General features: G+C 37.5%; 1 protein-coding gene across 3 annotated transcripts; it reads left to right on the forward strand.

The window, feature by feature from the left end:
- On the forward strand, positions 1 to 27765 carry ZC3H7A (zinc finger CCCH-type containing 7A). Of its 3 annotated transcripts, XM_082292534.1 has the most exons (24): positions 752 to 832; positions 1108 to 1143; positions 6336 to 6439; positions 7626 to 7665; positions 8422 to 8619; positions 9150 to 9308; positions 10887 to 10967; positions 11054 to 11092; positions 11891 to 11918; positions 12432 to 12712; positions 14407 to 14614; positions 15571 to 15635; positions 16366 to 16558; positions 18168 to 18329; positions 18955 to 19151; positions 19388 to 19485; positions 20475 to 20656; positions 21193 to 21269; positions 21921 to 22054; positions 22440 to 22545; positions 23009 to 23117; positions 23957 to 24090; positions 24407 to 24570; positions 25832 to 27765. In XM_082292534.1, the coding sequence occupies exons 3-24, from the start codon at positions 6372 to 6374 to the stop codon at positions 26019 to 26021; spliced, it is 2913 nt and encodes a 970-aa protein (XP_082148660.1). In that variant the 5' UTR covers positions 752 to 832; positions 1108 to 1143; positions 6336 to 6371; the 3' UTR covers positions 26022 to 27765. The 3 variants fall into 3 exon arrangements, with proteins under 3 accessions (XP_082148659.1, XP_082148660.1, XP_082148658.1); XM_082292533.1 differs by lacking the exons at positions 752 to 832; positions 1108 to 1143 and adding an exon at positions 1 to 125; XM_082292532.1 differs by lacking the exons at positions 752 to 832; positions 1108 to 1143 and having other exon boundaries at positions 6260 to 6439.
- Positions 27766 to 27859: the final 94 nt, after the last annotated feature.

Below are 27859 nucleotides of genomic sequence, written 5' to 3' on the forward strand. Positions count from 1 at the left end.
GCGGCGCTGCGCGGGCGGCGCGGGGGAGGCGCTGCCGCCGCTCTCGGTGTCGTTATCGCCGTCGCCGCTGTCGCGCCCGTCCCGCCGGCCCCGCCTCCCGCTGCGCTCCCGCGGCCTCACAGCAGGTACGGGCGGGGGGAGGGACAGACACACCGCATCCCAGTGCCCCCGCCGCACCCTCCGCCTGAGGAAGGAGTGCCCTGACGCGGCCGGCCCCGTTGCCGTTCCGCCCCGCTCCGGGCGCGGGGAGCCGGTCCCGCCCGTCCGTTCCCACGCCGCGGGGCCGCCGCTCCCCGCCGAGGTGGAGCCGCGGGGCCACCGCGCCCCTCCCGCGGGGGGTCGTGTGACCGCTCCCGGCCGCGGCCACTGTCGGTCCTGCCGGAGCCGCGGCCGGGCCGGGCCTCCCCGAGGGCTGTCCCCGGCTGCCGGAGCCGCTCGGCGCGAACAAAGGCGGCGGGCGGGCGCGGCGCGCTGCGGGCAGCACAACCGGCGGGTTAGGAGCTCTCCTGTTGCGCCGTGACTGGAACCAACCGGGGGGAGCGCTGACAGTGGCCGGGCCGCTGCCCGTCCTCTGCCCGCGTCCCCCCGGGACGAGTTTTTGGGGCTTTCCGCGCTAACAAGTGCGCGGTGACTTCTGTCGTTCCTCCGGGCCAGGGAAGGTGCCCGTGCGCCGTGCCTTCGCTGTGCTTGGGCAGCTCCGGGCGTCAGCCCTGGCAGTGTTACGGAAAGTCAGAACTGTCTTAGAGGAAGTGGGAGACAAACCCCAAACCAACCCCAGAACCAAAACCATCAAGGAAACTCAAATATTGTCTATTGAAGTCATCAAAATCGGGTATCAAAGTTTATCTTGCTTTAAATCCTGTTGATAAATCTGGATTATTGGTACAATGCTCCTCCTTTAGTTAGGTTTTTGGATCTGTTCTTTACTTAAATATCTGAGAGGACCATAAACCGAAGTCTTCCAGCCCCACTTCTTAATTTCCTGGGGAAATGAAGTGACTTCACAAAGCGTCTTTGTTTTCTCATGTTTTTCACATGGATTTAAAAAAAAAAAGCCGTGAAAATAGAAAATAAATCTTGAACAGTATCTTATTCTTTTGTGGGTAGGGAACAAGTGGGAGGAGATGCAACTAAATACCGAAGGTAAGTAAAGAGTGGGAAATGAATAGGTCTTAAATTACTACTATATATTCTGTTTACTTTTATTCAGATATTTCATTTTGACTACAGTCAAGGTCACTTCTCAGACATAAAAAGTGGAACTGAGTTACGTCTGTGTTAGATGTTTTTTTGAGCTGACATAACAGAATTCTGTGATTGTGGCCAGAATTGTTAGATTAAGCAGAGGAGTTAACTTGGAACTATCGAAATGTGTGTTGTGTAATGTTTTTCCTGTTTCTCCCCCAGTATCTTACGTGTTTGAAATGTCTCGTATAACAACTCAGTGATGCATGAACATAAAATGTTTTGTGCTTTTGCTGTCTGAGGAACATATTTGTTCTATACAGATTTTGTGTTAAGATTTCTGTTTTGCATTATTTTGGTGCCAGTCCAAATCTGCTGAGTTTACAATCTCTGTAAGGCATGCTTTGGCTTGCACTGTAGTTTATTATCTGTAATTATGCTTTTAATCTGTTAGATGGTTGGGGTGGGCAATAAAACGGCTTTGACAAGTCTGCTTTCTGACAAGGCTTATTCTATGATGACATGTGCTCTGTGTCCAGTTGTGTCCTTGGCTGGGTTCGAGCTGGCGTTGGTGGAGATGTTTGTGTTGGTGGCATCTCTTGAAGAAGCAGTTTGGGTGTAGCTGCATGTGTACCACTTTCTCACTTGGCTCTGTCGAGGCAGAATTCTGCTTTCCTGTGCCCTTGGGGTGGGAATTACACGTATATAGCTTTTGGATCCAAGTGCCTGAATGTATTATGCTTGTTTCTGTTGTTAGTGGTGCAGGAGGTAGCAGCAGAGTGTAGTGCTTCTGTAGTGAAAGGGGTTTATACTGCCTGTCTTCTTAGTCATGTCTTCACTCCTGCTGTTCTGTTTCAGTCTTGCTCTTCTCTCTGCAGTATTCCCTTTACTCTAGGGTGTTACTTCTCTCCTCTGGAGTCCAGTGTTCCTATATGGAAATACTGGTGAACTGTTTGTAATGTTGTTTTATACACAGGGTCTGGTTTCACACCTTCTGACCAAAGTTTTGAGGTAGGATGGTGCAGATGATGGATTAATTTCTGACAGAATTGAGGGGGAGAAGGCTGATGCTAAAATACAGAAGGGGTCTCTTCATCTGGCTGATTTTACTCAGTAATTCAGCTGAATCACTGAGGCTGGTAGAGATCTATCAACTACAATAATGATAAAATTTTCAATGTGCTTTGTACTATACAGAGATCTAATTTGAGATTCCTGTAAGCTAGTAATTGTGTTAATAGTGAACTCGGTGATACATGGCAAGAGGATATGCTCCTGTAATTTAAAAGAACACATCTATACACTGACCTTGCTTTGTAAGTTTTAGTTCTGTGGAGAGGGAAGTGCAGCAAGGATCACTAACTTCCAGTTTTAAGCATTTAGGCCTAAAGGTGCAGAGAATACTTACTTGAAGTATTTATAATAGCCAGAGCCATAAATATCTACAACAAACAATAACAGAATTATTTGGTCAGCTGAAGGTCATTAATTCCCAGGGGAGTATTTCTGGTGCCCAGATGATGTTATGCTTTTTCACAGCATTCTCTATTCATCTCTAAATAAGCAATGTGCAAAACTCTGTGCAAGAGGAGAAAGGATCAGTCCTTCCCAGTTCCCTGTCCTTTGGGACTGAGTTTTCAGCTGGGGGAACTTGTGTGCATGGTAAACTGTAGATAGTTGCTCTCTGGTCCTGCAATTTAGAAATGGAAAGTCTCGACTCTTAAATTTTTACACAGTGTGACCTTCCTTTTTACAATAGCCAAGGATTTTATTCCTTCTACAGAAAAACCCAATTTCTACATTCTGTATGAATTTATTCACTTGCGTTGCAAAGATTTGCTTTGCAAAGATAGTCTAGCGATTGTAATCAAAGCCCTTGCGCCTGAATATGGCACATGGCGTATGCTAGGCATTGGGAATGTCCTTTAAAATGTATCTTGAATGCCTTAGAAGTGCCAAAATACAGAAAAGAAGAAAACTGTCTTGCCATGTGCTGGGAGGAAGGCAAATAACCAGAAAGAGGCATAAGTGGCTTTGTAGAAGAGAGAAGTGGAGGTATTCCTGTCTGCCTGCACTGGCACAAACCTGTTGTCCTTCATGTCTCTTGTTCGTGTAAGTGGACCAGCATCTGTCAGAGAAGGTGTCACTGGCTTCTGGCAGGGTACTTTCTGTCACTTGGCTTCTGCTTCTGGGAAACAGGATGAGTTAAAGCCTGTGATGTAGATAAAACAGGATAAATTGTTCTTTAAAATGTTTGGGTTTAGGCAGCCTTTTTTTTTTTTTTTTTCCTTTTTACTACATTTAGTAAATTGAGCTTGTATTGGTATCATAGGAGCAGTTGTAGAAATACTGCATTTAATGCCTCACTTAGTTTTGCCTGTTATGTTAATTAGTGATACATTAGTCTGTGTTGTTTGGGGTTTTTTTCAGCTCCCATACTATTTCTTCTTTCCTTTAGGTTGTTTCTGTCAGTGAATTGCACCAAGAGTTAAACAACAGTACAGGCTTTGCTTTTCTTGTAATTTTTCAAGCAACAAAGCAACATTATACTGTTTAAATGTATGTATGTGCCTAAGTTCATTCTTCTTTAAATGCTGTCCCTGCAAATGGAGAAGAATTGTTGCTAAGTAGGTGGGGGTTTCCTTTTGGATGGACGACATTAAAAGGCAAGACATGATTGTTATTTGCCTTGTGTATAACTGAGTCTAATATGCTTCTGGTTGCTCCAGAGGATATAAGGAAAATTTGGGTGGAAGAGATACTGTTAAAGGTGCTATCTGAAACAATTTTAAATACTCTGCAAAATCATCAAATATTGGGGCAATTTGATTGTCAGAGTATTCTAAGAAAAGATAATTTTTGCCTGAATATCTTGTGGATGCAAATGAATAGGAAAAAACCAGAAAACTGCTTTGAATAATCAATTTCAGCACTCACATACGTTCATCACTTGCTAGCTGTTCTTATATATGTGATGCCAGTTTGTAACATTTCCATTAACTTTATTGTTGTGGAGAAACTGGATCTGCACATCCTCAAGTTCAATATATCATTCTTTAATGTTATGTTAGAGGTGATAAATAAATGCAGGTGTTACTGTGTTGGACTTCCTTCATCTCCTTGCAAGCTGGGGTGGAATACTGGGATTTCTTAAAATTAGTAAAGCTGATATTAATATTTGCCCAGATTGTGGTATATGCCAGACTCTTGTGTGGCAAGGTATTACACTGTCAGCTGTTAATTCACGGGACTGAAATGTGTTTTTCAAAGCTTACTTCTGAGGGAAAGCATGTGCTAATATTCCTGCTTTCTTTGGTTAGTGCGAGAGTTTCTTATACTTACAAGACTTTTTTGAACTCCAAAAGCTAATCCACGAGCGAGTAAATAAAAACTATTCAGATGCCTGATAAAATGTCCTTTAGGCATTTGTATTTTGATTTCTTCATAGATATGCAGTTATTTATTGAAACCTTTATTATGTAGTAGAAGTCTTTTAATATAGATACAGAAAGCACAATATGTATTATTAACTTATGGGAGAAAAGGTGATGCGTAAAATGACATGAAAAACAGTTCCTCTCTGGAAAGTAGATTACTGAGGGCTATTTATGTACCCAAGCAAACAATATCTGAGAAATTCATGTTAGTGGACTATCACAGCTGTCCATGATATTTATCTAGAGACTGAGTTTTATTTTCATGTTTTTTATAAAGCTTGCTCTGACTAGAGGTCACAGTGGGAAGTGAGGTGAAATGGGGACCTTGGAGTGCTTCCAATAATTTGTTTGGTGACCTTAAGAAAATTGCTCATTTTAGGAATGTGTTACAGTAGGACTAACTCGTAATGACTTGAAGTAGTCTAGACTTCAGACATTTGTTTAAGGGGCTTTGAAAAGGTTTGTAAACGTTGTAAGAGCTGTAAATTCTTCATTTTGTTTCCTTATTCCAAATCATTCAGAGAAAGTAGGATATCTTCTGCAGCCTGTTTCCGTCCACAGTTGGGATTTTGTGGAGTTTGTTGGGGTTTAGTTTGTTTTTCGTTTTGCTTTGTTTTCATTCTTCTGCCATTGATGTGAAATGGCAAGCTGGCACAAAATACTGGCTTTTTAAAACTTAGTTTCAGGACAAACAGAAATGTACTGCATGCAGTTCAATTTATTTTTTTAACTATGAATTCCTACAAGAAGTCATTTTCTTCACAAAACAAGCACATTTCCACTAGCTAAAAGCCTTTTTCTGAACTTGAGTATTTTCAGAATAAAACTTTGTCCTATCGGTCCTTTTCTTGGAAAAATAAGTTGTAATCTTACATCAAAATTGGGCATAACCATGTACAGTGGCAGCATACTTCAAATAGCCTTATACTGAAGGTTATGCAGTTCATTTTAGCTTGTTTAACTTGAGCATTTGTAAATCCAGTAAATTAAAAGACACAAACTAAAAAAAAAAATCACTGATTGAGACAAATTAAATTGAGATGTCAAGCCGATGATGTGGAATTACATTGAAGTGATTCAGTTTTTCAAGTGAAGGGAGTCTTTGCTACTGGTGAAGTGTCCAAGGTTTTCACCTTGGCTGACTGGTAGATATTAATAAAGCAGTAGTGTTTGCTTCTAATTTCACCCTAGTGCTTGGGGAATGATGAGATGCTCTAGAACTAGACTTCATGGTAGCTATCTCATCAGCTGGGGTTTTATTAATAAATATACCAAGATCTTGAGTTCATTTCTACTTTAACAAGCAAATAAAAGTGTAAAACTGTTAAAAGGGGCCAGTGTAGAACTTCAGTTTAGCAGTAATACCTGAGAAGCTGGACTTGTAGCTTGGTGCAGTTACACTAACAGGACTCTGCATCATCTGGAGGAAGTGAGTGGAAACTAAAGATAAATTAGAAATTGGAAGAAAGGTTCTCTGCAGAAATGTTGTGTAACTGGGTGCTGACAGAGGGGGTGCTGGTTGTGACCTGGGGCTTCTCCCTCTGTCGCTGTGAGTGCTTCACTTGTGTCAGGGGTTTCTGCAGTGGTCTCTGAAGCTTGGTGCAGAATCATCTTTGTACAGTGGACTTAGTGTTGATGTGAGAGTGGATCCTTCTGGTCCAAATGCACACTGAAACGTATTATAACAGCCATTTATCTCTCTTCCTTTTTGAGGAGTGGCATATCCGAAAAGTGGATGTTCAGGATAACATGTCCAATGTGTCGGAAGAGAGAAGCACTAGACAACAGGACATTAAGAAAGGACTCCAGTTTATAGAGTATGATTTTGTGGTTTTTATTCTTGTATGTTCATTCATATGTGTATATCTGTTTCTATGAGATGGATAGCTCTGGGAAAGGCCTTTTGTGTTTCTCCTCAGAATATTTGCTAGCACTAACATGTTAAACAGGGAGCAGCTTTAAAGAAAAGACAGCACTCTTCTTTGTTCCTAAAGAGTAGATTGAAGATGAGAGGTTACTCCTTTCCTGCCTTTGAGAAAAATTAGAATTTAATCTTTTTTTTTTTTTTGTGGATAGGAAATGTTGCTAGCCTGAAAATCCACCTTACGAATAGCTACACCTAAGACTAGGTTGCTACTGAAAGGGATGGGTTTGTTCACCACTACCTAAATGTTTTAACTCTGGAGCTAAAATTTAAGCTATTGAGAAATCATCTGGGTAGTTCATTTTCATTTAGGTCAATGCCAAATTCTTTTGAAGATCCTGGCTATCTTAAAATAATTTTGAAATTTCATATTAGTTCACTGTTCATATAAGGCATTCTTTGAAAACAAAAACAAAACAAAAAATCAACCAACCAACAAAAATACCAACAACAAAAGCTTCCCCCCCCCCCCAAAACCCTGACCATTTAAAAACAGACTCTCAGTTAACCTGTATGCAAAAGGAAAGGATTCCTGCTTTTCTTCCTGAAAATGTAGCAGTAAAGACCTCTTTTCTGTGCTAGAGAAAATCTCTGTTGCATGTCATATAAAAGAGCTCTTAAAATTCCTGTTGTGTCATTGGTATGACTTAATTAAAAGTGATGTGGTTTTTGACAGATAATTTGTCATTTTATAGTACTTACAAGAATATTGCAGTTCCCCTCATCTATAACATGGTTCTGTACAGGGGAGGAGAGGAAGGAAGTTGTTTTTAAACAAACAACAGTGATGTCTAAAACTCTCGAAGCATTCAAAACCTTAATACATTTTGAACAGCAGAGCTCAGACTGATTATGTAACTTTAAAAGAAAATGAGCCATTAGTAATGAGAAAGCACAGTTTTTTAATCAAAACTCATCTACAGCACTCTTCCTTGTTCAGGGCAGGCTATGAGCAAAATTCAGAGATTTGCCTGTTGCAGAAGCAAGGCTGCTATTACTAAGAACCATCATTCATTCCTCAGAGCGATTGTCTTTTAACAGATATGTATAATAAGTGAAGTTTGTGATTTTTTTTCTAGATCTACTTTGCCCTATCCAGGGACACAAGAACAATATGAGGTAATGAAATGACTTCCTAATTTCTAGAAGTGTTTTTAATATGGACCTATATTCTTATATTTAATGTTGGTTTGAGTCATCATTTAGGTAATGATATAGTATGACTGGTAATTTTAAAAGTCTCAGTATTGGAACTGTACAACTACTAACATTATTCAGGTATTTGGGTGTCCTGAAGTTACTCATACAGCAGTTCAGATGAAGTCTTTCTCTACTGGTGTTGGGGATAAATTTGGGGCATTAATTGAATGAAGCAATGTGCTATTCTGAGTAAAGTTCAGAGTAGCACAGCAAAAGTAAGATAGAAGGTCTTCAGTCACAGAAACCTTCAGAACATATTTTGTTTCGGTATGTGTTATGATTTTGCATAATTTTGGCTTGTATTTTGAGATTTGTCTTTTTAGTTCTTTTTCCAGTGATAGGTGGTTTCATTGGATTTTAGAACATATTAGATAAAAATACAGTCATTCACATTTTGATGAAAAAACCCTTTCTGCAAAGCAGTTTTTGTGTTCTCCTGCTTTCCCAGTTGCTATGGCTGCTGCTTGCTGAAAGAATATGTGGAACATATATATACATCTTTGAGATTGTATTGGAAAAATGTCAGAAGAAAAACACTAGTGCAGACAAAAGTTTTGCATTTCACTCCGATTCCATGAAGTTACAAGTATAAATTTTCTACTTAAAATTTTCTTTGGAAGTATGGACAATAAACAAGAAACTGTTGTTGATGAGTTTTTCTTTTCTTTGTTCCAGTTATTTATACGAGATCTTGTTAGAAATCTTTTTCATGAAGGAAATGACGTGTATCGAGAAGGTGATTGGAGAGGGTCACTGAGTCATTATACAGAAGCTATAAACATAGCTGATTATGCTAATTCTGAAGAAATCCATGTTTCTGATGATGTTTTAGAAAAGCTGCACGTGAACAGGATCGCGTGTTTTTCAAATATGGTAAGCTTCTGTTTAAACTAGGATTTCTCCAGGACAGGATGCAAACAGGGTATGAAGACTCAAAGTCTAGTGAGTGAAAAGCTCTTAATGGTAGTTTGAGGACTGACATGTTTCAAATCATCACTTTGGCACGTTCTTTAAAAGCTTTTTACAAGTATAATTGAGGTGGTTTTAGTTACTAATACTACAATTAGCATAAAAGAGTCATACTAGGCTTGGAATTTGATGAACAGTATTTTTATCCATTTCCACTGCTGACTGCACTGACTTGGCTGCTTTCTCTATGGAACAAGATGGCTCTTGTGAAAAAGCTAAATTTTCTTTGTAACTGTTACTGGATTTTACATAATTATGGCCCTGCTTCTTTTTAGTTGCCTAATTTGGTGACTTAGCAAACCTTACAAATGCACTGTACAGTGGCCTTGGTGAATGCTTGATAATGTTTCAATACCTGTCTAATACAGTTCGAATTCACTATTTCCATGATAATAGTTCTGATTAGTGTCTTTTTTTCTTCTTTCTCCTCCTAGGGATTGCATGAAAAAGTTCTAGAAGACTGTGAGATAGCATTAAGATTGAACGAAAACAATTTCAGAGCTCTCTATCGCAAAGCAAAAGCTTTGAATGAACTGGGAAGGTATAAAAAGGCTTATGATGCTGTAGCAAAATGTTCTCTTGCTGTGCCACAGGTGGGTAAATTGTATATTGGTGATTATTACTGAAGTTTTGAAACGTCTACTTATTTCAAGACCAAGGTTGTTTCTTCTGGTTTGGAGTTTTTTTAATGCAATAAATTATTTTTATTCCTCTAAGCATTATTTTTTCTTGTAGAAGTGCAGACTTGAGGGCAGAGATTAGTCCCCAGGCCCAGTTTGTTGTGTTAACTTTCAGCAGAAATGCAGGTGGGGTCAAGTGCCATGAATGTTTGCAATAAGCTCTAGGACCACTTAATTAATTGCTTAAAATTCTCTATGACATGAAGAGAAACCCACCATAATTATAATGTACAATTCTTTTGATAACTGTATTTTAGCTTTCCAAGTAACGTTCTTACCAGTGCATGTGAATCACTTGCTGTGCACCCCTAATCTTGGGCTCTGTGTTAGCAGGCAGTGTGTGGTGTAGGAGATGATCTGTAGACTGAAATGCTGGTCCTGGGGATCTGCTTTCCGTGACTGTTTGTGTGGTTGGGTTGTGGTTTTTTATTTGTTTGGGGTTTTTTAAGAGCGGGAGTGCATCAAGTGCATTCATGCAGGGCTTCAATTATATCCAAAACCATTTTGGTTGTCTGGGACCCTTCATAATGCAAACCAAAATGTTGTGAGTGAGGATGATTAAGAGATTTCACTTCAGAAATGCATTCCTGATTTGAACTTACATGCTGATGGAATCTTAACATGCTTTGCTCAAAATAGACTGATCACAGGGTAGAACACTGACTTGCTGCTTCCTCACCTTTCTGCATCAAAACTACAGTGAGACGCTAGACAAAGTGTTGGGCATAGGTTTGCCTCTTGATAAGGAGAAGGTTTCAGTTGTGTTTCCAAAGACATAAACCAGTTATTTGGATGTGTAACTTTTGACTTTGGATCCTCACTTTGCACCTCCAGATCTGAATGTTTTTGCTTAAGGTTAATATGCCTTTATATAAGTTTTATAAATAGCTTCTTCTAGCTGTAGGACATGATCTGAATACTAAATCTTAATTTAAATGGGTAGTTATAAGTGTAGGACAGAGGGAAATATGATGACTTTTTAACTTAGCTTTTGTAGTTGTATGATGTAATTCCTCCCAAAATACAGAGTGCTCATTAAATATTCATCAGTGTCATGTAGCAGCTCATATGGTAATCAGGAATATGGCCCTCAGTTTGTGTAAAAGCAAATCAACAAAATAAACCCCCATCCGCTGAAGGAACAAATGCCCTCCTCAAGTAAACAAACAAAAAACACCCACCCACAAAAAACCCCCCCCCCCAACAAAACACTTCTCTGAATTTCTCTGGTATTGGAAAATCTTTACATTATTTTAAATCCAGATAAAAGGAAAAGGGGGATACTGTCCATTTTCTGTCAACATAGTTTTTACTTGAGGGTAGCTGTATTTTTCAGGTTTAGGTTTCAGTCCTGTGTTTGTGAAAGAATAAAGCTGCATTTTGAGACATCCTGCATATAGGAATCTTGCAGAATACAGACTGAGATATAAACAGATGTCTTTGCTTGATGACAGTACATGTAAGTTATGAAATTTTATTTATGTCTTTTAGGATGAAAGTGTGATTAAGCTTACCCAAGAACTAGCTCAAAAACTAGGGTTAAAAATAAGGAAAGCATATGTAAGAGCAAAGGTAAGATTTTATTTTAACATTTAACATTAAGATTTCCCGCTCTTGATATCAAATTTGTATTTAATGGAAGTATCTTTTCTTTGTAGCCACCCTCAAATTCAGTTTCTAGTGATGTATCAGCTCAGGTAAGGTTTTACATGTTCCAAGTGCAAGCTGACTGTAAACTACGGTGAATAATTGTTTCATAATTTCATGATGATAAAGGGACATTGGTGCAATTGACATTTTATATTAGAGGCTGTTATTTGGGACTTTAGGGCTCTTTTGATCTTTATGTTCAGTTTTGCTGTATATTTATGGCAGACTAGGACATAATAAATGTTAGCTAAAAGGTAAAATCCAGTGCAATGCATATATTTATTTTTCACGTCCTGAGGCAAGAGCAAAGGTAATGGGTTTATTTTTTATTTTATTTAGTTGACAGTTATCAAAATGAAGGGTGCTGTGATAAAATCCCTTTTACTTACATGCATTTGTCCAAATTTGATCCTCATTGGCAGCTGAACTTGGATTTATCTTGCTCTTTGTAATGTGTCTGAATAGCAGTAGTGAAGAGGAGTTCATCTTTATCTTACAGACTTCTTTCACATGAATATAGACAATTTAGCTGTGAATGAATGAGGAAATGTAGGAATGGCTCATTTAAGATACTATTCAGACTCTTTCATTCCCTGAAGTATCACTCTCACTTTTGTTGGTTGGTTGCAAATTTTTAGTGATACTATGAGTGGATTTCAGTCTGCAAGTGGATGCTTTATCTAAAAAATTATTTGACCTTTAAATTACATGAGACTTCATAAGTTTGAGATTTTATAAAACCTGAATTTGAGAGGGTTTACATTCTTAGTCTGTAAATACGTATTTGAAAATTTTTAATGGCTCTTGTGGAAAGTGCTGAGAGGTATTTTTTTTCTCATTTACAGAATTCTTCTGTAGAAGATATTGAGTTAGGTGAGTTTTGTTGTGTTACATTACTAATGCTAGGGAGCTAGGTATGCCATACATATCTCATTGTGTTAGGAAAATTCAGAAGAAAATTCATCTGGCCATTTGAAAGTACTGGGGTAAAAGTCTGATCTGTTTATCTCTAAAACTGCATATTTAAATGTCTGAGCAAATTTCCTTCTGCTCTCCTTAACCTGATATGATTGTAACTGCTCCTGTAGTGATCGTCTCCACACTGTCATTTTTAACTTGAAAAAATAGGGAGGGGAGACTCTGCCAAAGATTTAGTAAAGTATCAGGTCGGTAACTTTTTCTGTCTGTTTTAGTTTGAGTAATAATTAAACATTGAGATAAAGGTACACATCATTTGGACGCTGAAAACATTTAATGTGGTTTTGCTTAAACATTCCTCACATTTCTTTACTACCAAACCCTCCATGTTGTGAGGGTAAAAGTTAGGCAAGAACTTCTCACATCTTTGAACAGAGGTTCCAATCATTCCCATCTTATCTATTTCAGATTTATCTGACCAGAAACAAGAGATGGTTTCTGCTGCTTCTTCATCAAACTTTGTTTCTGAAGTGTCTAAAGTGTCACCAGTACCTGTACCACCTTTACCTACTGTTATGCCTCTTCAGATGGAAAAGGTTCCTTTGCCTTCTGCAGTGCTGGCAAATGGAGGGAATGTTTCTTTCTCTATGCCAGAAGCATGTTTAGATTGTGGAGATGGAGATATAATTATTGGAGAAGAACTTGATGAGTTACTTGATTCTGTGCCTGATCCAGATGAAGGTGTAATGGTAAGACTTTTTTGTCTGTTTTCATTCTCAAAAGACTCTCCTTAGGAGCGGGATCTCCCTATTTTGAGTGGGCGAGTGGTGAAGTGTGTGTTACCTTTGCTAGTTACGTTGAGCTGTCTTTGTGCATAGTCAGGTTGGTTTTTTTTCGGGTGCAGATTCTTGTAAATGTGGCTGTAAAGATAGAAGGACTACTACTACTTCAGAAATACTGCTATGCTACTACCAATGCTACTTACAGGAAGTACTGTGAAAAGTGAATTGAACATTTGAAGTCTGGACTAACGTGGTTTTTAAGGGTTTTTTTTGTGCAAATAAACGCTCTTAGAACTTGAAGAGTGTGTTGGAATGCTCACCTTGTAGCTGTAGCAACTATAGTTAAACATCAGCAAAAAGCTTTGCAGCAGAGGAGTACTTGGGCTGTGGCCTTCAAGGGTGCTCCCTGGTATCTCTGCAATCAGAGCTTTGTCTAGATCCACCACCTGGCTGAATAGAAATGATCCATCATGAGTCTGACTTCTTGTATTTTTAGAAGAGCTATTAGAAATCTAGTTATATGAGGTGTTGTTCCTACTTAACACTGTTATGCCAGACCTAGAGTAGACTGTGAAACCTCCAGAGTTCCTCAGTTGTTAGTCAAAATGAGAGCTCTGATCGATGAGCAGAGATGTCTGAACTTATTACCAAGGTTACTGACTCCCTGCTCTGGCCCTGCCAGTCATTTGCATTAGTATTGCAGTGTTAAATGAGGCTGTGGCACATTCAGTTCTTCAGTTAGCTGTGATTTTAATTCCTCATTCAACTCTAATTTACAGTTGTAAATCTTGAAATCAAAAATCCTTGGCATTCTGATTTTCTATTTTATGCACTTCGTGTTTTAGAAAGTATTTTGGAAATGGATAAAATAATTATTTTTAAGAGATCCTAGGACATTTGCCATAGTGAAAGCCAGGAGGAAATGCAGCCTTCCAGGAGAGACTGCAGTCTTGTGGAGTGTAGAATTGAGTGAGCTGTACAGCTGACCTGAGTGAATTGCAGGCAGATAACTGGGGGAACATGGAGTTTCCCATTGGGCAGACTCTGTGCAGACCTACTCATTCAACATCCAGGCAGGGAGGGAGCTTCTTGGGATGGCAGGAAGAAGGGAGGGGAAACTCCCTCACTTGGTATGTCCTTAACAAAAGTGTACAGAAGGATACGTTATTTTTCATGGGAGGAAAGAATGTGACCTGGCCTTTGCAGAAGATGTTATCATTTGATTGGATCTGAGGATTTACCTCAAAGCCAACTCGTACCTCTTTGCTGTACTGCAGTTTGAATTACGTTCTCTTTATTTAGAAACAAATACTGTTGATACCTGGCTCTTCCTACTCTTCCCTGTTGTCTGTGTTTTTAACATAATTTGGAAATTCAGCTGTGATCCGATCGATAAAAAAATCCAGATCTGTTACAAACTTAGTAAGTGTCTGGTAACTGAACCTTTAAGATGAGTGGATAAAGCCTTGCACCTAGGGCATTGTTTAGGATTTGGTTACTGCAGCTCTGTGCAAGACTGTAGTGTACCTTTTAGTGATGTTTTTCAGTGGATTTATAAAAACTTCACAGAAACTTGACTAAAAGAAATACTGTGGCAGATTATGTTCTTGAGGACTTTCTTTCTTGGTCTGGACATTCTTTTTAATTTTTTTTTTTTCCAGCAAACTACAGGAGCCAGAGGACCTCTTCCTGCAGGAAGTGTAGCTCCTAGTGTACCTTTCTCTGCCTCTTTGTTGGGGACACTGCCAGTTACTGCAGGATTTGTTCCTTCAGCTTCTCTTTCAGAAATCTTTTCACAGCCTTTGGCTTCTTCGCTGGAAAACTTTTGTTCACCATTAAGCACCTTTTCAATCAGTGACCCAAAAAGAGGTAAGAAATGAGTCTTAATATTTAACCTTTTATGATGATGAGAGTTGTGCATGAGCCAAGTGGCTTTTCTTTTTGACAAATTAGTTTTCACAACTATTCAGTAATATTTAACACATAACATTTGATCTGTGCTAATAGTTTTTGAGTGTTGGTTGTGTACAAGAATTCATAAATAAAACTTCTGTGTTTCCTTGGGGTCTGCATAAGCATGCTCCAAGCTCCCTCTGTGTAGTTTTTCTGTATCTATTATGTAAATTTATTTGTTTCAGGTGAATCAGTTCAAAGAAGAAACAGTATTCCCTCAAACTTTTTATTTTAAACAAACTTGTTCTTACACCTTAAGCCATTTGTCGTGATTTGGCAATAAACAAGAATTCTAAAAGGGTAATATAACTGTGTACTCTGAAAAGATACCAGTATTACATGCTTGGATTCAAACTACACAGACTATAATTATGTAGTGAAGTCAGGTATGTGAAATGACAAGATACAAATAATGAACTACAAAAGATAAAATAGAGTTTTGTCTTTAATTACCAGTGTTACAGGACCGTGCTGTCTTCAGAACAAAGCCAAATTTACAAAATAAAATCAAAAGTTGAAGTATCCTCTTACCCTCTTTCTTCTCCTCATTTTTTCATTGTCACATATTGCTTATCTTGCTACCCTTTTTGTTCTGTACAAGTATCTTCATATTGTTTTAGTATCTGCCTGTGAAGCTACTGCTGGTGGTAACCAGGTGTATATTTTGAAGATGATTGCCTAATAACTTTTCAGCCCAGATGTTTACAAGGGACATTTACATAATTAAAAAAAAAATTATTGTAGCAAACAAAAAACCTTTGGTGTTTGTCAGAAAACCCAAACCTCTGATACTTCTCAGGAATGGTAAATTATTTTTTGCATGGGATGTTCTGAGGAACTCTTATAATTAAAATATCTTTTTATTCCTTTAGACATTGCAAGTTCAGCTTCTAGAGATGGAACACCAACACTTAGCAGCAATAATTCCCCATTGTTTGTACGTATTTTTAATGTTTTTGTTCACATCAGTTCATATGTTAACATCTTGGAGGCTTTACACAAATCTGAATTTTTACAGCTGAAGTATCTATTTAAAAAAAATAATAGCACTTCTCCCATTAAAAGTGGGTTCTGGCTTGGAGAACACTTGTATGGGGACTCACAGGAACAGTAACACAAGAAAAAATGTACAGAGGTTGTTGTATGTATGCAAATTTTGACTACTGTCACAACCATTTTCCCATTCTGAGGAACTTGGTGTAAAATACTGTTGAATTATAAAACAACCAATCTAAAATCACTTATGATCGGAGTACCAAACACTAGGCATCCTGGAGAACTGTCCTAGTATAGGAACAGAGCAGATGCCACCTTGTGTCTGAGGATCTGTCTGCTTTCTGTATTGCAGTTGTGTTGTGCATTTTCAGTCATGTTGCTGGCATTGACTGCGTGGGGAAGGATGGATTGCATGAAGGATTGCATCCTTAGGAGCCAGGAGGGAGTAATAATCAGCCTGACAAAGGCTGTTGTTCTGCCTGTACCTGGTTGACTCTTGTTTTATGCTTAGTTTGTGCTGTGTCTGTGGCCTTTGTGAAATCTCCGCATCCCTTCTCAGACGTGTCTTTGAAGTTCCTATTATGGCTTTGAAGAAAAATTTCAGTAGGTTAAATTTTAACTGTAGATAAATAAATTCTATGTATCAACTAAAATATGCTTTCTTTCAACAGATAAATGGTCCTAGTAGTTTGTTTGGGTCTGAAAATTACATGGGAATTGCAGGCCAAACTAGAAATGACTTCTCCAATGTTTTTAGCAGTACAACTGCTAGTATACCTGTATCTCCAGCACTGGCAGGAAGGAACCCACTGGAAGGCACACATGAGCTAAGACAGGCCTGCCAGTTATGTTTTGTCAAAAAAGGTAAGGAGCTATTAGACTTGATTTTTTTTTTTTAATTGAAAAGCATACATGTAAAATTTTCAGAATTTAACACTGTTGGCTTCTAAACCATGTTAATCCTGACTTGTTCTTTGCAGATGTAGCATGATCTTATGATTGGTGAAGTATTTCAACCACTATTGTATCTTCTTTCCTCTTGTCTTTATTTCTTGTCCTAATAGATTCTTGATTTCTAAACCCACCATGAATCACCAAATACTTTCTCTGTGTGTAAGGTCGTTCACATTCTGTATCCACTTTCCTCCCAAACCCCAGGGTACTGTGAAGAATGACACCTTTGCTCAAGACTAAATAAAACTTGCAGTACTCTCTCTGATTGGCCATGGGGAATTGAACTGCAGTTCAAAGTAACTGGTAACCTTCACATCCCATCTGTTTTATCGTTCTTTCAAACTAATTCTAAATCATAATCATGAGGCTTTCAAACCTTAGTAATAATTAACTCCACTGTATTGACTTAAAGGAGCTTAACCAGTATTGGTCATTAATATAACTAATCTTTTAGACCTGAGCTGTTGCTGTTAAACAGAGCCATATTCTAAAGGCAATAGCTTCTATTAAAACTAATCTTAAAAATAAGCATTGTGTTTAAAGTTACAGGTATCATTGATATTGATATACTAATAAAGAATTGTATCAAGACCTTTAGGGGATGACTATTGTACCCTTAAGAACTTCTATACTAGTTTAAAATTATTTTTACTAGAAAAATCCACAAAGTGAAGTTTGAAAAACCATAGAACATGTTCTGCTAAAGCTGGAGCTGTAAAATATTGGTGAAAGTACTTAGCATGTTCCTAGCTTCACTTTTTGTGTCAATGCATCTACTTTCTCTGTTTCTTTCCATCTCTATCAAAGCCTTTTAAGTGTCTCCTGCTTTTACTGCCTTTTGAAAATTACACTGTTCTATCATCTTCTTGTCCAGAGAAAACTGCGTCATGGTCTTGTTTTTCAGTCTTGCAAATAGCAAAATTCACTGAGCATTGCTCATCTTCAGATGCTCTTCCTTTAGTACCATCCTAAAGACCGAGTTTGAAGCTAGGCGTATTTTTGTTTCCAAAATCACAAAGTTTTGGGATTGGCATTTATCTTTTTGGCACATGTGAACTTCTTACCGAGTATGTTTTGTCTCTGAACATAGTACCTCTCCTGATAAAATAAATGTTGAAGAGAGCCATTTACTGATTACTGGAATTCATCTGCATTGACTTAATATGGATAAGCAATTTAAGTTTTAAACTAGTGTTATTGGCATGGATACTTTGGAATTTTAAAAATGCAGCAATTTGCTGACCCACAGTAACTTTAAGGTTGTAACACAGCACCCCTCCCCAAATATAAAATAACTTGTGGGTTTTTCTTGCTGAGACTGCCTTTTGTAAGTATTTGGGGGTTTTTTTCTATGCTGCTCAACATGGTGGTTAATGACTTTTGGTTCTTCAGAGCTGCTGGTGCAAGTAGGAAAAGTGTTTGTGAACTTTTCTTTTGGGCTTCTGTGCCAGTCTGTGTATGGACATGTTATTGTTTGATGCAATTTATGCAAATACAAGCAATTTTCTGATTGTTTCAGGTCCTAAATTATTGGATTACGCTTACCATCCCAATTTAGAACATAAATGTAAGAAGGATATTTTAATTGGCAGAATAAAAAACTCGGAAGATAAATCATGGAAAAAAATACGTCCAAGACCAACAAAGACACAGTATGTGGGACCATATCATATATGTAAAGGTACGTGTTACAGAGAGTAAATGGTGATGCCTACACTCACAGTAATACAGTTTAGCTTTTCCATAGTGAAGTATAGAAGGAATTTTCATTTATGCTTATGGGAGGTGGAGAAGGAAGTTCTGGGTTGTGTATAATTTCAAAGGCTGTAAGAGAAGCCATATTTTGACCATTAATATGATTATTTAGAGAATATGCAGTGTACTTCTGTACCGTTCTTCATGAAGAATAAATTTGCTTTTGAGTATTGGATGATTAACTGTTAGCAACAAAGAAGCATTTTTTTTTCACTTTTGCAGTATGAACCTCTACTTATGATGTAAGCAAGATGATTCATGGATTAATGAGCAGCTTTACTGGAGCAGAGGGTATTCTGGGTTCTCAGAATCGTTGCCTTATTAGTGCAGGATAGTTGATGGAGGTGTTCATTAGCTGTTTTGAGGAGTTTTACATTTGCAAGTCATTCAGCATAAGGTTTTGCTTCTGTTAGATTTAAGTGACCCATTTACAACAGATCTATATAACTTCTTTATTAAAAGTATATGAAACAGATACAGTGGAAATTTTAATGTGAATTTCCAATGAAAGTTGTGTAAAAGCAATGTCCTGTTCAATGCTGTCCTTTGAGATGTTGCTGCTGAGGAGGAATGCAGGTACCCAGGCCATTGCACGTTTGCCTATTGCCAAGAGGAGATCGACGTGTGGACGCTGGAGCGCAAAGGAGCCTTCAGTCGAGAAGCTCTTTTTGGAGGACCTGGAAAGATCAACTTGACTGTGTCGCAACTTCTTCAAGAATACCATGGATTATTTATGTTTCTTTGTGAGGTGCTGCTTAATTTCTCGTAACACAATAAAAATGGTAATAGATAGTGAAACTATGTGGAAAGAAATGCTTTGGTTCGTGGTTAACTATTTTGTAATTTTTGAAGTGGATTTTCAGTAATAATCTGGCTGCCTTTAGATTAGAGACTAGATGAAATATCTGTTAAAATCTTTAAGGTAAGGTATATTTTTAATTGTCTAAAATACATACTGTCTAATTACTTGTTTTTATATTCCAGAAATGTTTTGATCACAAGCCCAGAATAATAAGCAAAAGGAACAAGGATAACTCATCATCTTGTTCTCACCCTGCTATGCATGACTTTGAAGATAACAAGTATGTTTGAAATACCATCTCTATAAGTTGAAATTTAAAAGCAAAGGCAGTTCTTAATACTGACTTACATTTCTTACCTGTTGGTTAACTTCTCTTCCCTGCTGACTGTTACACTTTGGCAGTGTAGGCAAGACAGACTTAAAGAACAAGGGTTGACAAATGTAACTAAATTAAAGTGAGCTATTTCTTTATCAGTCATTCAAAATTAGTGATGTCTACCATCATCTTTGAATCTTATGGGGTTTGGTGTCAGGTTGTTAATAGCTTATCTACCTGGTGAGCTGTATTGATGTAAATAGATGTGTAATGTTAAATTAAAACAGGAATTCGTAAGTTTGCTCTTTCTTTGATCCATTTTGCTTATTTTGCTGTAGTTTTAACTCAGGTTTACCTTAATTACAGTGTATGAAATAGACCATGCCCCTTATAAATTCAGTTGATAAAAAAACAGTGTGAGTAGTGTCTTTAATTATTCTTGGAAAGTTAACAAAGTTTTTATTGTTGTAATAGTATAAGTTTTGGAGAATTAAGAAACTTTGTATGATTTAAAAGTAAGTGGCAGCATTGGAATTGCTTTGTTTGTACTCCGTTTTCTTGTATTGAGGAAGCACTGCTGCTACAAGTGCTAGGCTGTTACTGTTATGCCTCACGTCTTCCTTAAATGGTGCTCTATAAAAGAAGTAGTACATGGGTTAGTAATTAGATCAGGATATATACTTGAAAGTGGACATGATCTGCTTTCCCTCTCAGAAACCAGGGATCCGGTTGGATTGAATTCAGTAAGGCTTTGCAGAAGAGGGATTCTGGATTCTCAGGAGTACTGTTTGATGTGTTTACTCAGCCTAGAAACGATGCTTACATGTGACCTCCTCCTGAGAACTTTCCTGACTTTCTGATTTCAAGTTAAAAGTGATTGAAGGATATTTAACAAGCTGTGATGAAGGATGGTTATTTTAAAGAATATGTAAACTTGACTGTTTTCAAAACAGGTGCCTTGTCCACATTTTGCGAGAGACTATGGTGAAGTATTCCAAAATCCGCCCTTTCCAAGTTCGCTGTCAGCTTGATCTGTGCAGACATGAAGTGCATTATGGCTGCTTACGAGAGGATAAATGCTTTTATGCTCACAGTCTGGTAGAGCTTAAAGTCTGGATAATGCAAAAAGAATCAGGTATGTTTAGTAAAATGCTCACTTCACTCTTCATTGTATTGCAACTCCTTCATTTTCCCAACTCCCTCTGAAATTAGCAACTTGGGATCAGTGCAGGAGGCAAGCAGGAGCAACCTAGTGCCTCTCAGCTTTCATTTTGGAGAGGTTTTCCATGGTACATAAGACAGTGTAGCTTTTATAATTAGACTGACATTTGAGCTCTAGTACATTATGTTTAAATACTCAAAGATGAACCTTAACTTAGTGAACAATCTGTAATTTAAAAAGCTTGTATTCTTTTCATTGGGATGGTACAGACAATATTTCTGTTTTGGATGCCCTCATGATGTTCTTAAGAGTGTGTATTTTGTGTGTGTATGGATGTAACAGGATATCCATGATGTAAATGTATATCATGTATAAGTGTGTGAATACTTACACAATATACAAAAAGAAAAACATAAAAGCTTTGGGGCTTCAGTAGCATTCCAGTTTGAGCATGTCTGTAAGGCTGCAACAGTCCTAAGTACTCAAAGACTGTTCCCCTTTCTTCACAGGTATTTCACATGATACTATAGTTCAAGAATCAAAGAAATACTGGCAGAACATGGAAGCTAGTGCACATGGATCACAGGTATTTTCATTTTTCCATTCAACTAATTCTGTGGTTTTATGCTTAGTTTGTGCTGTGTCTGTGGCCTTCGTAAAATCTCCGTGTCCCTTCTCAGACATGTCTTTGAAGTTCCTATTATGGCTTTGAAGAAAAATTCTGGTGATAATACTTTTTTTATGTGTGTATAATGTAGCTTATTTTAGAAATTACTTTTGTAATGATCTCCAAATAATCTCTTTCACTGTAGGCTTTATTCAGCTTGCTCACTTAGACTAAAATGCCTGCTTTGCTGCTGTGCAACTCCTTTTTTGCTTTGCTTGTTCTGTCCCAGGTGAAACATAAAATGTAAATATAAGTTCAAAATTAGCTGCTCTAGGGCAATTAATTATCTTTTCAATATGTAGCACTTTTGTGTGTTTCGTTTGTACATATTACCTATCACAACTTCAGGGTACATACACCTAAATAAGAAATAAGTTCAATAAAAAAATGCATTTGTTAAGAAATGTCTAGTTTTAAATGACAAGCTGAGTTATTACAAGGCATGCAGTGTAATATCTGCCTCCCAACATGTGTTGAAACTTCTGCCATAGGGAGTAATTCATAATTATGTATGGATTTCTTTGCAGATACAAAATACTTTTATTGTTGTTGTTATTTTTTTGGCTTAAGATTCTTGGGAACCAAATGAAATATGGATCGCTTAATTTGAAGATGAAGTTTGTTTGTGGGCAGTGCTGGAGAAATGGTCAAGTTAGTGAGCCAGACAGAAACAAAAAATACTGTAGTGCAAAGGCAAGACACCCGTAAGTAAGACCAAACAGTGGAAATTCTACTGTTCTGTCAGCCATTTAAAACCTCTGGGAAACTGTTGCTTCTTAGGAAAGACTCATACAAGGAATTAAAAAAAACCAAACATACTGAAGTATGACAGAGTCATCTCTTTGTAGTGTGCTAATAATTGGTACTGAGAAACACTTAGGTGGCTACCAAAGTGTTTGTGTTTCAGTTTTGGAGGTTTTTTTTGGTATTAACAGTTTTGGTCAAGTTTCAGCAGGACTTCATTAAATCTTAAATATATGGCTAAAGCTTTAAAAATAACCTTTCTGAGCTTTTCTGGTTCTGCTTCTGTGCAGAAATTGTAGCTTTTTTTAGTAATGCTTTCTTTCATTGAATGCTTGTGGTTTCCAGATGGAGCAAAGATCGCCGTGTGGTGCTGGTAATGTCTAATGAACGTAAGAAGTGGATGACCATTCGTCCTCTCCCTGCAAAGAAGCAAGTGCCTCTGCAGTTTGATGTATGTTAACCTAAAACTAACATTTTGGTTAAGAAGAGAGATAACAGTAACTGGAAAATATTAGTAATTGGGCTGGTTTCATCACTTCTGCAGAAATTCCCATGGGAGTTGGTAGGAAAATGTTCATAGTGTTTCTACAACGTTCAGCCTTAGAAAAGCACTGATCTCATGTTACTACTGAAGCCCTTACTCGTCAGTGGAAGTAAATATTTCTGAAATAATTTATACATATCTGTGGTCTGGTAGTGTGGCAAAAAATACTCATAGTACTTGCTTCCAGCAGTTCTCTTTTTCTAACTATAATAAATGAGGTTTTTTGTAAGATAAACATTTTTATTTTTCACATTATATAAATGTTTGACTGGGAGGGGAAACTCTATCCAAGACTTAAAAAAATTTAAAATTCTACTAGCATCCATTCTGCTTTATATTCCTAAGGATTTTTTTTAAATTAATGTTCCAGTTGTGCAATCATATTGCTTCCGGCAAGAAATGTCAGTATGATGGAAACTGCTCATTTGCTCACAGTCCTGAGGAGAGAGAGATGTGGACCTATATGAAGGAGAACAGCAGTAAGTAGAAGAGTAAATCTAACATGTTGTAAATGTAACTGTTCTGCTTTTCATTCTTGTACTTCAATTACTTTTTAATCTACTTTCATTATCTTCTGTAGTAAACCTTGCAGGTGCCCTTTTCTCTAAATTTAAACAAACCCAGACCGGGCATTCAAAAACAGTATTAAATAAAAATAGCTGTATTGTGTATTCGTTGCTTGATGGGATTTTTAACAATAAAGTAGTTTGTATTGGTTTTTTAGATGTCTTAGGAATATTATATTGATCCTTGCAGCAATATTAGTTGGTATTTGTATTGCCACGTGCACACACATGGATTCATGTAATTACACAGGGGGAAAACTATTTGCAGAACATTCCTCCCCAGTGTATTTACTTGCCATTCACTTTCTGTTGTTGACTTTACTATCCCCATAGAGTTACTAGGGAGAATGCGCTGAAAATGAGAAGGAATAAATTACATAAATGATCAGATAGTTGTCTGCAAGAAAGCAAACTAAATTTACCAAAAACTGTAGCACACATGAGATTAGTTCTTTGAAATTCAGGTATTGATATGCAGCAGCACAGCTGTTATCTGTACTTTGGGTGCCCGTTCAGAAACCTCTTGCTGTCCCCTCAATAGGCACAGAAGGTTCTTGGTAAGTAGCCAGAGATGCCTGTTCCCCTTGGCTCTTAATCTCTGAATTGTGTAACTGTCTACATTTGTTTCCTTTCCTTTTTCTTCTTACGATAGGTGGGAACTGAATTATGCTCACAAACTCAGTCGATTATTTAGTGTTCTCAAACTCTTGCCTTAATTGCTAATTACTTATTTTAGCTTCTGCTCTCATTAGTTCAAGACTTGGAGCAGTTGTATGACATATGGCTAAAAACTCAAAAACCAGAAAAAGGAGATGATACAGCTGCTCAGGCAAACAAAGAAAATGGGAAGCAAATTCACATGCCAACTGACTATGCTGAAGTTACAGTAAGTAATCATAGGTATAATCCTAAATCCAAGCATGTGGGGGTTTGTTGGGCTTTTTTTTCCCCACAGTCAGTAACTTAGGTTGTTTCCCATATTTTCTTGGTGCTTCCTTAGACCACAGATACCTGCACTAAATGTAACTGACACTGTATACCAGTTCTTGTAAAGCCAGTGGAGATCATAAACTTTATGTGATTGTTTCAATAACTGTGTCTGTTTAGGTAAACAAAGAAAACATTCAGAATGTATTAGGAGAAGTTCTGTGCTTACAGCATTGCATTTCTCAATGTTTTGTTTTCAAATTCCTTGAAAACAGGTGGATTTTCATTGTTGGATGTGTGGGAAGAACTGTAATAGTGAGAAGCAATGGCAGGGTCACATTTCTTCTGAAAAGCATAAGGAGAAGGTTTTCCACACTGAGGATGATCAGAACTGCTGGCAGTATCGCTTTCCAACAGGATATTTTACCATTTGTGATAGGTATGTCTTTTTTAGGATGGCAAAAATGCTGAAAAATGACAGTTCATAGTTTAAATAATTAAGGCAGTTACTAGTTTTGAAAAGGTTTCTAGTATTTCTTGATTTCCCTACATCTTTCAACAAGAAATTAAGTAATTAACAGTACTTTAACATGTTAGAACTCAGGGAGTGACAAGGTGCCTAATTTTGGAACCAAAGTAATTGCCTGTGTGATATTAATGAAGGGTTGCAAGTTCATTGCAGCTGTGTGAAGTAGATATTGTTGGTATTATTACAAGTTTACTTAGGCATCAGCATATTAATTAGAGCCCAAGAACAGTACTTAGCTGGATAGTGATACTGGAAAGTAGAAATGTTGTTAGCATCCAACTAAATTTGTTAAAATTACGTATTTGTTACTAGAAATTATTTAGGAACATGTGGAAGAGAACTTCCAAGATCTTTTGGTTTTCCCCAGCACTGGTTGTATGTTTTGCTGCTCCCTTTAATTCTTAAGTGCAGCCTGTTTTACCTGACTGCAATAGATTTCTTTTGTAAATCTGTTGAAAATTCCTTCCACTGTTGGAATCTTTTTGGAAGGCTAAAAACTTTGGAATCAGCATTCTGGAGTTTAAGGTTCAGTTTGCTGGTACAGATACCTTATTTACTCCATTTCCAGTTAAAGATTTTGAGTGTCTTGGAGATCTTGAGAAATGGCATAGAAGAGAAAGCAACTTATTTTTCATTTGCAGTCTTTGCATGGAAATGTACATGTCCCTTTACTAAATTTTTAAGTAGTATTCTAAATGTATTTGTGTTGAACATAACAGACCTTGGATATGCAGCATAAAGTAATACAAACTGGCATGTTAAATTGTACTGAGTATTCTAACCTCAAATTTAGTTAACAAGGGCAATCAATTAGTTGGATTTTTTTAACAATAGTAGTTCCTTAGCTTAGTGAGTTAAATGATAAGGTGTTCATTAACATGATGAACTTGAAGGTTTCAAGCATTAAGTGTCTCAGTCTAAGTAGAAACGTGAAGAATAGAAAGAAAGAGCCATCTTTTGTCTTCTGTAAATATTTGACAGCTGGGAAACTAAAATACAACCAAATGCTAAACAGAGCTATTATCATCTTACATTTTAAAGTAAATAACTCTTCAATTTTTTTTTGTCCTTACTATGTAGTGTATTTGAAAAACATGACCTGAAGAAAATATAGACACAGTAGTGATGATGGTAATTGTATGAAAACACTGTTTAAAATCTGTCTTAACAGATATATGGCTGGTACTTGCACTGAAGGAAACAACTGTAAATTTGCCCATGGAAATGCTGAACTCCGTGAGTGGGAAGAACGAAGACAAGTTTTAAGAATGAAACTCAGCAAAGCAAGAAAAGACCACTTGATTGCTCCCAGTGATAATGACTTTGGAAAATATAGTTTTTTGTTTAAAGATTTAAACTAATACTGAGATGACAAATACATGTTATCAGCTGGAAGCATAAACCAGAAAATTTGACAATAATCAAAAGCATGTGACAGAAAAGCTGCAGGTTTTCTGCTTTTATTGGCATACATTGTTCCTCCTGAACAGCAAAGTATGGTAGATTTAGGGGGATTGAGCAGACCTGTCTATGCTCTCATGAAACAGAGTGGTGATTAAAAAAATCTGAAGTATTATGTGCTTACTCACCTTCTGTTGGACAGAAAGTTAGGAACTAGAAGGGGGGAAGAGTGGTTATAATATCTAGAAAGCCCCCTAGTCTCAGACCTTCAGTTGAAAAACTTTAAGGCATCAAGGTATTGCAAAAGAGAGTGTTAGTGGGCTAAGAAAATGATGGATGAAAATTCTTCAGATCTTTTAATGGAGAGGATTTGTTTAAAACAAAGTTTGCTACTTATCTATATGTAGGTTGCTAAAAAGGATTTTCTTATTAAAGATTTTAAACAAAATAACCATTTAACTACAATATATGTTGAATGGGTATTTTTTTCTCTATTTGTATGTTTCAATATAATTTACTGAAAAAGGATCTTGGGAGGAAAAAAGTATTAATTTTTGAAAATGAAGTAGTTAAAATTCTGTTTCTTGGTCTTTGCTGTTTAAATGATGATTTTGAAAGATTACACTTGTATGTCAGTATTGTGTATTACTGTATGGACTAATGTTGCCTGTAATAAAGAGAACTTTACACAAAGCTATTTTCTGCATGTAGCCTCTCAGGATTGAGATTTTGTAAAAACAATGATTTGCCAGTTAGCAAAAGCTTGAGCACCTGTAGCTAAACATTTACTGAGTTGGTATTTGTGTCGCTAGCAGCTTGTTTGCAGTTTTCTGTATTGTCATTAGCTCATGGCATCACTAAAGTTAACAGAAATGGCCAAGAAGTTGTGATGTAGACAAGCAGTTTGGAGCTATGTGGTGCTGGGACACATTTTCAGCCTTGGACATAGACATGAACCACTGCCTCAGCCTCACGGTGGATGGTGCTTCCCACTGCCTTTCCTGCAGAGCACAGGCAGTGGAAAACAATTTGCAGGCTGAGGTGACTCCTGACTGCTGAGCCTTTGGGCTTTCCAGTCACTGGAGCTTCTGTTGTGTTTTGGTTTTTCTGCAGATCCTGCTTTCAGCTTTCTTAGTGTTTGCTTATTTCTTTTCCCCCAACAAAGCTTTTTTCAGCCATTCATTCGAAATAACTAAAACTAGGCTTCTTCTTCCCTCCCTCCCGAGTTTTTTTCTCTGTTCCTGGCTGACCTTACATAATTAGAAGAGCTTTAACAATGGTCTCAGTAGTTTGAATGTAGTCACTGAGCATACATTGCGTATGTAAAAAGTGTTGAACCAAAGTTCAGTGATACTCATACACAACATGGATGCTGTGTCCCTTTGACTTCACAAAAGCACAACAAATTTGAAACCAACACATTATGTGTGCTTCAGCCATAGCTTGGGGATCTTAGGAAGTGACTGCTGCTCCCAGGCTGGGCTGCAGTATATTGGAATACGAAATTAGTTTGGTGCTTAAAATGCCACCTGCTGCAGTGCTGCTTTTTACGTCGTTTGTAATTAAGTGAGCGTGAGACAGAGTACTATGGACACTGTTATTTGTGTGACAAAACCTGATTGTATCGTGTGCCTTTCTGAATTGTTTTCTCAATTTTATGCTTTCGTTGTTTAATGTAAGTGCTCTGTACATCATTGCAATTAATTCTAGACAAAACTAAACATGACATCCTTGTTCTATAAGGCCGGTGTGAAATCTTTCCTGGATACGGGGTGGGGCTGTGGGGGAATAGCTGCCG

The sequence above is a fragment of the Coloeus monedula genome (assembly GCF_965178545.1).
Source record: "Coloeus monedula genome assembly, chromosome: 16".
Classification (NCBI taxonomy): Eukaryota; Metazoa; Chordata; class Aves; order Passeriformes; family Corvidae; genus Coloeus; species Coloeus monedula.

Coding starts and splice junctions, on each gene's coding strand:
- ZC3H7A (XM_082292532.1), top strand. CDS start 6,285: ATGCACACTGAAACGTATTATAACAGCCATTTATCTCTCTTCCTTTTT. Junction 6,440..7,625: donor AAAGGACTCCAGTTTATAGA/GTATGATTTTGT, acceptor TTTTTTTTCTAG/ATCTACTTTGCCCTATCCAG. Junction 12,713..14,406: donor ATCCAGATGAAGGTGTAATG/GTAAGACTTTTT, acceptor TTTTTTTTCCAG/CAAACTACAGGAGCCAGAGG.